Genomic DNA, 15058 nt, shown 5'->3' with positions numbered 1-15058 from the left:
GAGTTATCTAGTGGTTGCTAGCACTAGATTACTTTGTGCTAGCAACCTAGGCTGCCTTCTTTCCGCTCACTTTAAGTCCTTTACAATCTCAACAAACGTTTAAGTTGTTCCACACTGTGTTTCTTTGACAAAGTATGTGGAAATAAAGCTGCTGGAACGTCATCGTCTTCCAAAGTTACAGGCATTTCAAATGTTGCCATACTGTTTGTCCCAACGCCTGTGCAACTAGTGTGCTTGCAAAAATTAAAGAGCAAACGTGACATCTGTGCCATTACTGAGGTTCAAGCGGTACAAATATTTTTGGAAAGCAGTGTAGCTCAGTCCAGAGCTGTATCATTTTAGCTGCCTTTGTTGCACAAAAACAAATTATGTGAGAACAGCACTGTGCAGAAAGATGACGCTGCTGCTGGACTGCATAAGTGTAGCTTACCTCGTCACATATGTGGAGAGCAAGCAGCAAGCTGAGAAAGCCAGTCGACGGATATCGTCCATGACCTTCCAGCCACGACTCGTGAACGTATTTGAAAAAAGTTGGATTATAAATCAACACCTGAAATAAACCCCCCAAAACAAAACAGAAACAAAGACTCAGTTATATTGCATTTTTAATCAAGAAAACACGTTTCATAAGAATATTTAAGCCCACCTTATCTTTATTCGCCTTTATCCTGGCCCTAACTGGTAAATATGTGCTGCAAGAGACATACACATAAAGTCATATTCCTCTTTTTAAGCAAGAGCTCCAGAATAATAACACATCTAAATGGTTTCATTCAAAAGTAACAGATGGTGAATAAAATGAAAGTCCAGTGTCTTTCTTCATTAAGCCTGCGCGAACGGAGCTAATTAAATCCAGATACCGAGGCAGATACCAAAGTAAAGCTCATTCTTTTGTCTTTCTGGGTTTTTTTTTTTTTTTTTTTTAACACGAAAGCATCTGGTGTGAAGCTGCAAGTGTAGACACTAGATATATATTTAAATAGAAAGGTGTGTGCGGCACCTGCTGCCGAGCCCATGTTTAGTTAGCATGAAAAATGTCTTCTCGATATGCAAATGTGGACAAATAGTCCTGCGTCCTTCGACACTCGGAGCCCAGATTCACTGAAAACGCGGCAAAACTCATAGCGATCCGAAGGCCGCCGGGCTGAAGCTGACATCTCTGCCGGTGGAGTTCAAATTTAATGATGCAGACGGATTACTTTGGCAGCGGGTCATCGCTGCATTTATGAGCCACATTTGCTTGGAAACTCCCACCATCTAACATCGCAGCATGATTGATTTATTAGTCGCGGCTCTGCTTGGCAGTGGCTCTGTTTTATTCCTGCGTGTCCGGTAGTTAAGCTAATGATTATGGGTAAGTGAGAGAGAAGCGGCTAAAGGTGGAATGTGCTGGAAAAGAAGAAAAAAATAAATAAGTAAAAAAATCAAAGTGATTATCCTTGTTGTGGCAAAGAGACAGATAGAAAAAGCAGGAGAGTGTGACTGGATGGCAATCTGGTGTTAGAGGAGTGGAAATGATTCTGGGAGTGTGATACATGCAGCATGCATGATAATGCCTCTGCAGCGTGGCAGTGAGAAAATGAGTAATGAAAACTAGTTTTTTTTCTCTTCTCACACCAAGAGAGAAAAAACAAACATTTTTGTTTTACTTAATTACCTGCAAAATATTCATTATAGCAAAAGCTTAAAACAGCAGTTAGCAGGATCTGTACTGTTAGCCTAGCTAACTGTGAACATTGGCTTTTTGTGTACTATTACAAAACATCCATAAAATTACAAGAATGAGGTTGAAATAATATTAGAATGACTTCATTAAAGACACCAACCTGCATTAGGTTGTTAGTTTTTGTACAATATTTTGCAGTACTTCGTTCAGCTACATCTACTTTCAAACTACAACTAAACTTTTATGTTGATTACTCTATATTTTCATTTTAAACAGACAATTTTTACTCTGCTGTTAGTGCACACGGGTTTACCCAGCTAGCTAATGTTGGCTAATTAACAGTATTTAAATGTATTGTGGCTGTTTATTCAAATTGTTTTTGTTTAATCGCTGTATACTACATCTTTATCTCTTAAATGACCTGCTTGCTCTCTTGCTATAAATTTGACTTTCATCTAAGTACTAAAATGAGAATTTAAAGTACAAATTTGAAGGTATCCATAACTGATTTTAAAGACAATGACATTGCATCTCCTTCTGCTTGTATTCAATGAATTGACATCAAAATTAACATAACACATTAATCACAATAAAGTCATGTAATATGTAATTTAGCAGGAATACTGTTATTCAAATAACGTGTTTGTTTTGTTTTAGTTATCGTCAGAATTTACTCTTTGCTTAATTATTTTTTTTTTCTTTTGCACCATTTTAGAGCATGGGTTTGACTTTTACATCACATTTTATCTTCTGCTCATATTTGAAAACCGACTCATAGCTTAGTGGAGCTTTAGCTTCTCTCACAGCTCTTACTGTGTGATAGTGCCAGTGGTCAGAGCACTGATGAGCCACTGCAGGTCCAGAGTCTTGAACGGGATCAGAACCAGGCTGGTGTTGTTGTCCAAGTCTATGGCGCTCTCTGGGTACATGACATGATGGGTGGTGCGTGTTCCGACATCCTCCTCGAATCCACTGGTAGGAGCCTGGTTCATCCTGGAGGGACAGACAAAAACATCCTTAATTTAAGAGCCGTTTCTCTCACATCTCCCTCCTTTTCTTCCCCCATTTGTGGATCGAGTTTGTCATCTTCCTGAGCCCCTGGACAATTCAGTGAGTCTTTAACTCTCAAAGATGAGAAATAAACAAGCAGGCCTCAGAAAAAGAGTTTGCATCTTACTTAATAAGATTCCCTCTAACTTGCTTAAATTACTTAGGGAGATATGAAACACAGCGAAAGTTTATGTTCCCCTTGGGCTTTTTTTTATTTTTTTTACATTTTCTTACATTATAGCCCAACTCTTTAATCTTGCACGCAGTTTGATGTGAGAGGCCAACACAACATAGTAGATTTTTGCAATTTTTTACCCATAAAATCTGTAAACAGAGTTGTGCGTTTGCATTCCATCCCCCCCCCCCAACGCCTTGCAGAACGACCTTTCACTGCAGCTGCAAACTGGCGTGATGCGAAAGAAGCGTTTTTATTGCAGTTTTGCAAAATACACACATTTTGATATGGCTCATCCCGACGCAAAAACTTTTGATTGGAAAAACTTGAGGTTTTTCGAAATTGGTGGACTTCCATTAAGCAAATTTATTTTCATAATTCCAATTTACGCAGTTTTATGGTCAAAGGAAACGCAGCTGCTGGCAAATTGGTCAGAGCATTTTTAGAGACACAGTTAGGATTTAGTTCTTGAGAACTCAAACATATAACGTTATCTAATTTGGACCTTTAGCTAAATCTATCCTGCAGCTTTTACACCCAACATACGAGAATCCTTCAATAGGTTTTCTTCTTGGCGTAACACTACATTTAGTTATAGTACTTTCTATTCAGAAAAGTTCCATTTTGGTCTCATCTGTTCACAGCAACTTCCTACATGACCTACCAAAGGGCTCAGTGTTGGAAATTTGTTTAAAGACTAGCTTTATAGAGTGCACAACTAGAGTTAAATCAACATTAGCAACATGTTTCTATTGCAAATGTTTGTCAAACTTTGTCAATATTCCACTGATGTCGAAAAAACTAAATTTGGCAATTGCGGTGACTGTTAAATAAGAAATGTGATTTAAAAATCTCACGTGAATAAGTTTGTTCATGCAATAAGTCAATAAAAAAAATCCCATGCCATCATCCTTCAACCACTTCCTGTCATTGTCTTCTTTGTGGTTTGCCCCAGCGGCAACATCCGGTTGCTCATCATATGACTCATGTGAAGCCAAAAAAGTGTCTCCATTGCAATTTTGCCAAATAAACCCATTAATACACAGTCAGAAATCGGAAGATTTTATTTTATTTTTTTAAACTGATGCGTTCCCATTAAACAAATTTATTTTCTAAATGTCAAGTTGTGCAATTATATGGTCAAAGGAAACGCAGCAAATATGCCAAGTCTAGTTTCTCCTTTTCTGAATTGGTATTAATTTAACTCAGTTATTTCAACAAGAGATTAGTTTCGTTTTAACCCTTTTGAGTGTTAAACTTACTCAGCACAGTGTTGATTTAATTCTGCCAAATTTGCTGAGTAGCCGTTAAGACGGACGGTCATTTTTTGGTAGTTAGACTGTGTCAGAAGTGGATTGAGGTAAAGATGGCTGAATATGTAAGCAGACAACATTTCTCTTTTTAACAAAAGTATGTAACCATATACAGTACACATGATACATACATTATTCTCCTTCCACTTCACAATTCAACACCACTTTTTGTAGTTCCAGCACATAAAATCTCCTACAATCTTGTGGTTGTCGCATAGCAAAATGCAGGAAAGTTAAACTGGTATGATACTTTTAACATAAGCTGAGCCACAGATTTTAGATTTTAAAAAAATACAGAAAGACAGAAGAGAGAAAAATGCTTAAATTGTCCTCCATCACCTTGTTCCACCACCCCAAAAAGCGGCTCGGTACAATCCAGCGTCTGTATGGAGCCAGGCAATTACCTCTTGGCAGAGCAGCCGAAGCATTCCCATTATTGTCCAACAATTTTCTCTCAAACTGGGACAGTAATTGGCGGGAATACAGTTTGACAATGGCAGCTGGCTTCGGTCACAAGTAGGAAGTGACACACAAAGCCTGAAACACGAGTCTGACCCCCCTGTGTGACTAGTGGTACCTATTTGGGAGCTCTGGCCTGAGCGGTATCATCTCCCTCATTACGGAGTCTGAGATGACGGCTATATAACAACCTGACATTTTCAGCCTGGGCCTGTCAGAACAACCGCTGGCGAGAGGCATCACTGGCCAAGGCTATTTATTGTTGATGACAAGTTCAATATGTCACATTCCTCGAACCGTTCTTGCGTTCAAAGGATATGGTTGCATCTGCGCATCAGACTTGGTGCTGTCAAAAGAGGCATAAAGCCATAAGTGGAGAGTTATTACAGCAAACCTTCACAAGGTAACAAAATGAAAATCAGTATGTGCCAGAATATATTGATAAAACCAATTAAATTGTTAAAATATTAAAATATCAATAAATAGCTGTTCCTCCAGGGTTTTGTGATTGTTTTAATGTTTTTTTTTTGTGTTTTTTTAAAAAATCTGATATGCAGATTTCGTGGTGCCTATTTAGAAATGTCTGTAAGGAAGTTTTATGATATTTGCACTAATGTATGATGTTAGATGTGGCTTTTTAAAACTCACTGTATCAATTATAACTGAGGCAGCAGTCACTTAAACTCAATGTTTCTGACCAATGTTGAAAAGAATTGCAGTAAAATCAGAGAAAAAATGTGGAGAATTGTTGATTTTGTGTGAATTTTTCAGATTTGTGAAAAACCGGAAGGACTTATTGATGTAATTAGGAGTTTAAAGGGCCACATAGAAAGCTATGGCAGGCCAGATTTGGCCCCCGGAGCCTCGAGTTTGACGCATGCGCTAAGCTTTTTCAGAGAACTTAAGATGCGTCACCTCTGCTGACAGAACACGTTGAAAAATAAGGACCTTTGGTTGTGTAAAATCTCTGCTGTTCATAAAAGAAAAAGAAAAAAAAATGTATTTTTCTTTCAAAAACCTTCACTGTGAGTCAGTGTCAAGCCTTCTTTGTTAAATCTTTCTATTATTGTCTTCTCAGAGCCACTGAAATGTTATTCATTTGATGGAAATTACTTCCCGCTTTTAGAGCTCAGTCGAAGAACGCGCTCATCCTTCTGCTTCCTGCCAGAGGGGTCAATGCAAGAATAACTCCCGTCTCTGAGGGCACTAAGAGGAGTGGACCTGTGTTGATAAGAGGACTCTGTGGAATGCTTATTCACTTAATCGTGTGTGTGTGTGTGTGTGTGTGTTTCAACTGCTCTAAGGAGGTAGAGATTGTAAATTGGTTCAATCAATATTCAACTACATCACCTCGGCCCTCTGCTTCTTTGCCCCGGCTCGAGAAAAATATTCACAGCAGATGGACTTGAAACAAAATAAATGGATGTTCTGGCCCTTCGGAGCTAATAAATTGGATTGCTTATGCGCTGGAAACAGAGGTTCTTAACCCACAAAACGCCAAAAATATTCAGGGAACATAAGTGCCTTTGAAATAGAGATATTTGATTTGGAAGGATTCTCTTTGTGCGACTCTGGCTTTAGCTGCTGTGAAAGCCTTGACGTAGCAGTTTGTAGATTTATGGAATCATAAAGTTCAGAGGGTTGAAAGAACAAAACCAGGACTGGTGGGGGTTTTATTCCCCCTCAGCACAGACATGGGCATGTGTTTGCAACCTGTACAATGCAGAGACATTTTTATGTACCACAAATAAATTCATTCAGAGGCACAAATATTACATGGTTTATTTGTAAAAAAAAAAATAATAAAAAAATAACTTATTATATTGTCACCTTCCTAAATCTTTTTTTTTTGTCAAAAGTGATTTTTTGGGGAAAAAAATAAAATAAAATAAATTGGCCACTTTCTAATGCTAAGAGATGATTTAAGCAGAAAAAAAACAAACTTGTCCAAAAATGACTTGAGCCATTATTTGATCAATATCAGCCAGGAACAATTTGCTGTCATATTTAAAGTGCCACCATTTTATTGAACTTTTTTCAGGTTCAGGATGGATTGATTTTCATCCTACATCATGTTGATTTTTTGTGCAAAATTACATAAGAAAAAAGTTTCTAACAAGATGAATCTGACATTTTCTTTTTCTTGTTATTGTGGAATTTAACAAATCAAAAATAATTTTGGTCATTCTGACCTAAAACAAGAGAAGTCTGGTCTGATTTAACTTCAGACAGCAGTAAAATGATGTAGGTGTTTTGATTTACTGTATGTAAACTTCTGGTTTCAACGGTTTCTTGTTCACTACTTCCTGTTAACAGACCAGCAACAGCGTTTTCTACGAGCTGCAAACGGTGACAGGATGACTGATCTGAGCCAACACAAAGGAATTTAAAATAATCTAGACAGGTTGATGTAAAGATGTGGCTCAAGCTTTCAAAATCTTTAGGAAGGAAGGCTTTTGCTTCGCAGCAAGTCGTAATTAGAAACGGCAACGTCGTCTTGACAACTGAAGTACTGCATTTAGTGAATTTAAAGAAACTGTTAATGAATTTACCAGAATGATTGTATGACATAAAGGGCTCTATAAATATATTGGAATGGTCTGCGCTCTATAATTTCCATTTTATTTTTGTTTAGGTGACAGAAGTTTGAGTTTAAGATCCACTGTATGACTATTAAATGTGGCTTCAACCATGGGCGTAGGTTTGGGTAGGGACGGTAGGGACATGTCCCGACCAATATTCACGGGATATGAAAAAGTCCCGACCAATTTTTGCCATATTGGCTCAAAGAACGTGGATCTACGATCTTTGATTAGCAGCAACAGGCGGTGCGCGGAACGGAAGCTTCTTAGTTTGACATTTATTATGAGCCTCCGAGACCGTGTCGGAACGGTGCTGTCGGGGGGGTGGGGGGAGGGGGAGTCAGTTGAATCGTCGGACGTTCTTTGATTAGCTGCAAAAGGCGGCGGCTAGCTGGGCACACGCGTCTCCTTCTGAGTCTCCGAGACCATGTCGCCACCAAAAAAGAAAAGGACAGACATTAGAAGTTATTTCGCTACGTCGGCTGTAAGTACAGTGAGTGGACCCATAAGTTAGATATCTATCACGCAACGCATTTGTTGTAAAGTCCGGTGTTTAGTAAGGTCAGCACTGAATGTGAGGTAGAATAGGTCTGTTAATTATGTAATATTTTTTCTTTTTTATTTTATTATTGATTTCTTCTTATCTGCAATTGTGTTTGCTGTATCCAGAGGATATTTCTTTTGATCTTACTTGTAACGTTTGCTGAATTTTGTAAAGGAAAAAGTAAAGTGTTCTTGAACTGATCTGCTGAGTATGACTGTATCTCGTTGTATACACAAGATGTATGATATGGTTATGGTTGGGGGGAGGGGGTTATTAAGCCAATGTGGTTTTCCCCCCCTTCTCAAAAATGTTCGGTGCTCTTGGGCATTTCACTGTGCTGCCGGGGGTGTCAAGGTCCCCACCAAAACTTAGACCGAACCTACGCCCTTGGCTTCAACAGGGCAACTCTCACTGATTAACAGTGTAGTAGGGACTTTGCAGATAGAAAAACGTGGGAAATGTTTATAAAAAACACCAACATTTTGAAATTAACCTAAAAAATTTTCCAAAAAAAAAAAAAAAGACCATGGAAATTTCTGAGTTTAAAAAGTCGAAAACTTGCTAGGAAAAAACTCAGAAATTTAGAAACTAAGCTCAGAGATTTTCAAGAAACCCCCCCCCCCCATAAAAGTTAAAACTTTCTAAAAGTCAAAATGTTCAAGGTTGTTCTCTCCAAATATTTGAGGAGTTTTTTTTTTTCCTAGAAAAATTTCCACTTTACAAGCACAGAAAATTCCAATAATTTTCTAGAAAACTTCTGAGATTAATCTCAAAATTCCTGGGATTTTCTTTTTTCTGCAGAAATGTATTATTTTTCCTATCTACACTGGCTCAAATCATCTGATGACGAACAGATCGGCATTATACAAAAAAATTCCTGTGTTCATTTTAGATAAAAAAACAACGCACAAATCACTAAGACAACTCTCAGGCACAAACTTGGTTTATTAATCTTTCTTTGTTGAATCATTTCTGGATTGTATTTGCGGCCCAAACGGCTAATGAGCGTCTTTAAACTGCAGCCCACCTGCCTGGCTAAAGTATTAGCCGCTCATTCGTTCAGCCGTCACCCTCTCAGATGACGCCTCCGTCTCGTTTGGAGTCACACATTACGTCTCCTTGTCATGACTGCTGAGTTTGTTGTCAGTTACTGTTAATGAATATTCCCGTGAGACACGGGTCACGCTCATGACTAAACACCAAATTGAATTTTAATGAAATGATTAATCTATTGTGCAGCGCGACAGCTCAGTAGGCGGGATAAAGCTGAAAACGTAAAGAGATGGAAGGGGACTGCTGTGGTGTAGCAAACAACGAGAGTGGAGAAAAAGAACAAAAAAAACAACAAAAAAAACACTAATAGCTTTTGCTCATCGACGGTGAGATGTGGCCATTTTTCAGGGGCGCAAGAGGAAAGCTGTGGCTGAAAGGTAGCAATTGAAATATCGGCCACAAGTTTTTCACACTTCACATGGGAAAAGAAAGAAAAAAAAGAAAAGGTGCAGATTAAACTTTTCGTATAGATACAAAAAGCTCTGTGTTGAGGAAAACTAACGAAGCGCATCATCCTGTGACCGTTGCAGCCTAAAATGACTGGTTTTAGTGGAACTTTTTCCAAAAAGTTTTTCAAGCTTCAATTCTGACTCTTTGCTCTGTTGTGACAGGAAAATATTTCTTTTGAGTTAAGCGGAAAGCAACAGTAGCTGAGTTTCCGTTTCAAACGTGTGCAGAACTTTGTTAATATTCCACGGATGTCGAATAAGCGCAAATTCGCAACTGAGGCATTTCCATTAAATAAGACGCGTAGTTAAAACCACACCTAGATAAGTTTGTTCACGCGACAAGTCATTGAAGAACATGCAGCCATGTTTGTCAATGACAACTACTTCCTGTCGTCGTCTTCTTCATGGTTTCCTACAGGGCCAACATGCGACTCTTGTGAAAAAGTGTTTCCATTTTAGTTTTGACCCAGACAGAAGACCATCTCATCCTAGCGCCAAAACGTTTTATTGACAAATGAGTTTTTTCAACATTGCCGTGTTTCCATTCAGCCAATTTATTTTCAAAATGTCATCGGAAGTAAAACTGAAAAAGTACTGGGTCAATTCATGTAAAATGGGTAACAGCAATGTTAATATTCTTGTTACCAAGTTTAATATGTTATACTGACATGGGTTGATTATCATTTAGTTAATCCAAATGATTAACTTAAATGCTGCATCCAGCAGCTTTACTCAGCTTACAAGGCTAATTTGGACAAAAACTGCAAAGTTTTTTAGCCAGAGCCAAAAACTTTTTGCCATTTTAGACAAATGTGAGATTTGTGCATATCTTATATACAAGTTCTACATCACATCTCAAAATGGTTTTTGGACAGAGGAAAAAATAATAATAAAAAAGAAATAAGGCTAAATCTTATCATTTAGCATCATGCGTGCTTTCATTTGGTTCGGCTTTCAACAGATACCGTGAAACAAGAAGTTGAATTAAAAAGGGACGAACTTAAAAGTGGCAATTTTGACCAATCTCGGAGTCGCTGCAGTAATTGGTCAGAAAAGAGGGAAATGCAGAAAATGTTCACGCGATTGGTCAGATTTGCAGAAAAGTTGCAATTATTGGAGAAAATCAGCAAACGATGACAGTAACTGCAGCAAAAGTTGATCCCACACTTTCTGTCTACCGAACTTGTTCAAGTAGAACCGAAGGCTCATCTATTCAGGCTCAAGTGTGAGTAATTTTTTTTTTCTCTTGTTTTTTTTTTTTATTGCATCATTTAAAATTTTTGTGGATTTTACATTTTTTTCCACCACATATTACTACTCTGTTAATTTTATTTAGATTTTTTTATTTTACTTTGAAAGGCTCTTAAATGTACTTATTTACATTCAGATTTTTATTTATAGCCATTCTGCAAACCTGTTTCCCGCTTTTCGTTGATCTGTCTGTGAAAAAGTTCAAAGCTTCAGTTCACTGATGCTCTGCAGTGCTTCCCTGCCGACAGACTGTGCCGTGTTGGTCACCATTCATCACAGACGTGTATTTGAACATGGCGAACCATCTCCACTAATGGTCAGCACCTGTGCAGACGGTCCCGGTGTTGTTGAAAAACAGCCGTCTGGAAGCTCTGAAGAGGCAGGCGGGATAAATCAGCAGCAGAAAGACGCTGACACGGTTCTTTTTCAGGCTAGCCTGCTTGCAGAAAGGAAAGAATTGATCTGATCCTTGTTCTCTATGTTGGAGTTTCAGTAAAAAAAACAAAAAAAATCTTGTCAGAGCAAGTCGCTGCTATGCTTACCACTCTTAAGACTTCCTGTTTTAATAGTGTTCACTACAGTGTCTAAAGATGTTAGAAAAAAGGTTTGTGTACAAAACAAATGAAGTAGGTCACAGAGGTATGTAAACTTTACATACCACACCCCCAATTTATTCATGATTTTGGTGGACTTCAGTAGTAATTTTGGGACATGGATTAAGAAGAAAAAAAAAAAACTACCCAAGATCTTAAAGGGGCAGTGTTTTGTAAAATTGACTTGAATTCAAATGTCAGGATTCGGCAATTTAGTTGATCAGGTGCCACGAATTATAGTTTATTTCATTCTGGATTACTTTAAAGAGGAAGTATTTTGCATTTTCCAGGCATAGAGTTCCACGTTATAGCATAATCAAGTAACTGTGTTACCTTCAGTTATAAAAATGCTATGTATATAGCATTTAAAAGAAATTTAAATTCAAGTTAATGCCTTGAAATTGGGCCTCTGTCTCTTTAAGAACTTCTGCTCTTTCAGAAACTGAAACGTGGTTGAAGGGTTAATAGAGGAGCGACATTGTGACGACTTCCTGAAGGCGGAGTTTTAGAACAAGCAGGAGCTTCTTAAAGAGACAGAGGCCCAATTTTAAAGTGTTAACTTACAAAGTCAAATTTCTTTTAAGTTGTACTTGACATATACAGCATTTTGATAACTGAAGTTAGCAGTTACTTGATTGTGCTATAAAATGTCACAATGTGCCTCGAAAACACAATACTGCAACTTTAAGACTTAGAAATGATAGAAAAATTTGCATGGTATATTTATTTGTCAAAACAACATTATATTTTAAAGGTGCTACATTTTGTCGGTGGTCTGCTTCAGGACTCCTGACTTGACAGGACGTGCATCACGACCCCAGAGGTAAAACTGACTCATCCTTATAGTGCTGAAAAATGTCTAGAACACATTGATGGGAGCAGACAGTCTGTCTGCGGTCAGGATTGAACTGGGTTGTTTTTGAAGTGAGGAACAACAATGGCGTGGTGTCATGGCGACCAGTAAGCGACAACAGCTTTAATGTCACGGCTGTTTGTTATCCGGCAAACCTCTCGGATACTGTTGGCCTGATTAACATTCATTTCCGCTTTAAATGTCCGGTGTCAAGAATCTCTGCGTTGTATGACATGGCCGAACAATTGAAGGTGCAGCTGGATCACACAGCATGTAATAGGTAGCACTTTAAAGGTCAGCGGCATTTCAGCTCTCTGTGGGCTCCACATCCTCAGTCTGCCGTTGTTACCGCAGCTGGTCTTTACAACCCTGTCTGGGTAACAATCAGAGAAGCCCGAGCGCTTTCAGCTGGTCAATAATTATATAAAACACTCCACATCACATCTTGTACAGTATTTATGATGTTCTTGTGTCAAAATAGAATTTTTACATAGAGATATTTAGTAAAGATGAGACTTAAGCAGACCTTTTACATGTCTAATCTTATACTACCATCAAACCTTAAAATTCATTCTACTGGTAAACATCAACTGTCTGTTAGTCACCCCATCAAACAAAATGTCCCCCTTCTGACCAAAAACAACCAATCAGAGTCAGAGGGTGGGTCTTAGCGCTGTCAATCAACCTCATGTACTCGCTCTGGATTGTGCTAATGGTTGAGAACCAACTGTTCATCTGCAGTCATTGGTGGACATGCTAACTAGCCTTAGCAATCACCACAGGCAATGCTAGCTGCAGTGTAGCAGAGGGCATGGAGGCAATGAACAGCGCCACACAAGATTATGATTGACAGCCCTAAGACCCTCCTCCTGCTTCTGATTGGTTGCCTCCAGTTAGCACTGGGAGAAGGAGCTTGATTTTTTTTTTAATAGATTATCTGTATCATACCAAACTGTCACAACATAATGACAGCTTCAACAAATATGTAAAAAACATATTTTTTACAAGGAATTATTAGCATAATTCCTCACTTTTCAGCAAGCGTACTAGAAACTAGACAAAAAAAACAACTTGTGTGTTTTTGCAGTGGACCAGTGAGCACGTTACAGTATTCTCTGCTCCATACAGCCGAAGAAAACTAATTCGATTCAAGTACCAGAGATATGATGGTAAATTTGAAAGCTTTTTACATTTTAAAAATCTTGCCGTGCCTCATGGTGGTAATGTGCCTCATTCTTATTTTGAGCGGGGACCTCAGGGTCAACAAACGAGGCAAACGTCGATCACACCATCCTATAAACTCGTCCTTAAAGTGTCTGCAGAAAGCCAGCCGCTTCGAGTCGTTTAAGAATGCTGATGGAAAACCCCCCAGTTATCGTCCCCTTTTTGTTTAACTAAGCCATTTGCATTGTAGACATGCTGAATTATTCACTGATGAAATGTAAACAAGCCAATTGCCTGACGGTGTTCTCCGTTAGCATTAGGGCAACACGCCTCTCTGCAACCTACATGGGTCCTTGGGTTAGCATTTACACAGAGCTATGTTTAACACTACACCACACGTGGAAAGCATCTAAATCCACCTTCTGACTCTGCAGTGTTTACACTGTTTGTTTTTTTGTTTAAATGTGTTGTTGCAGCCCAAACAGCAATCAATCTGTTGACCTATGTTTTTCTTTGATTTACAATGAGGTCCACTGGGCAAAGAAACAGGCCTGATTGCAGAGTTGATTGAGTGCCCATAAAAAAGAAAAACCTAAATTGAATTTTTAGGGACACATTAATAACAATAAAGAGGAGGAGGAATAATTGGACTCGAGCTTTTAAAGCTGCAGAGTGTTGCTTGCTGGCACCGAGCGCGGGTTATCTGCTCTCTGACATGTTTTTGACGTGTAGGTGGCGCTGGAAAAAAAAAAACAAAAAAAAAAACATTCTGGCCATTTGTCGCCTCACAGGAACGTCTCATTACGGTAACGCTCTCACAAACGAGGGGAAAACCTCGTGTTTGCATAGATTCAGCGCTGGCTGAGATGAGTCGAGAGGAGAATTTAAACTTTCACGGCTTAAGATCCATCTTAGTGAAGGTTTCTGCCAAAGCATACACCATCTTGTAGAATTTAAGCCTGACTGATGCTCAATTCAGCTGCGTAAATATGAATAATGAGATGATGAGACATGCAAGACAGCCTTACTTTTCTAAGATAAAGGACGCTCTGGTGTGACAAGGGAACATGCAGAAGAACAGCAATAATGTGGCGGTTCAACGATATATTAACTGTTATAGTCTTTGGGAAAAAAAAGTGAATATGTTTCAGAGACCAGTTCTGACATAGCTGTTGTGTAGTGCGCTTAAGTATTTGCATTGTACAAAGCGCTCCATGGAGACGTCACTGGATCTGCCAAAGACTGCTCGCCGACAATGACTAGCATTGGTTTTAGCTGTCAAGTTGTAGAAATAAAATGCTAACTCTTAAATGTAAATGTGATCATATAAATAACAGAAAAGGGGATGCAGCTATAAATTGTTGACACTACAACAACTAGATAAAGAGTCAGGAAAAGTTTTAACAAAAAGAAAAAAGCAAGGAAGAGAGAAGATGGTGAGTTATGCTAGCTTGACTTTGACAACCTTAACATGTAGATGTGCTGCAGAATTAGGTGTGTCGGTTCAGCTCAGCTAAAAAGAAAAGGCAACCCACACACCAACTCTGACAGATCTTCAGTAGAGCAGGTGTTTAGATTAGCTCATCAACCACCACTGATTTTACATAAAACAAAAAGGCTGAAACAATCAAAACCTCCTGCATATTCACACAAACTTGTTCTCGTACAGACACTTGTCACGTTCGACATTTCAAAGCAGGTCAAATAGTTTTTTTGTGCGCATGTCTGCAGTCCACTGTCCTGCATCTACCGAGTCCTGTTTAGTACTACTGTGGTCTTCATGCATTGATTTATTTGCCATTCCATCTCTTTATCCTTGTGTTGCACTTTCCATTCACGCTTAATTGTTTGTGTTCCCGAGGCGAGCGTTTAGCAGGCCAGTTGTGTTTATTGTTTTGCTCTCATT

At 38.7% G+C, this 15058-nt stretch overlaps 1 protein-coding gene across 1 annotated transcript in view; it reads right to left on the bottom strand.

The window, feature by feature from the left end:
* Positions 1-15058, bottom strand: part of LOC106924718 (CMP-N-acetylneuraminate-beta-galactosamide-alpha-2,3-sialyltransferase 1-like) — an 84787-nt gene that overhangs the window by 4631 nt on the left and 65098 nt on the right. The window contains exons 4-6 of the mRNA XM_088010091.1: positions 2480-2659; positions 647-692; positions 431-550 (exon numbers count right to left, since the gene is read on the bottom strand). Of these exons, the coding sequence (XP_087866217.1) occupies positions 431-550; positions 647-692; positions 2480-2659 (346 nt within the window). The remainder of the gene's footprint in view (positions 1-430; positions 551-646; positions 693-2479; positions 2660-15058) is intronic.

Source organism: Poecilia mexicana, unplaced genomic scaffold, assembly GCF_051168715.1.
Source record: "Poecilia mexicana isolate PSO_F unplaced genomic scaffold, ASM5116871v1 scaffold_11, whole genome shotgun sequence".
Classification (NCBI taxonomy): Eukaryota; Metazoa; Chordata; class Actinopteri; order Cyprinodontiformes; family Poeciliidae; genus Poecilia; species Poecilia mexicana.
Note: the sequence above shows the minus strand (reverse complement) of the source record. Positions and strands in the feature narration are given on the sequence as shown.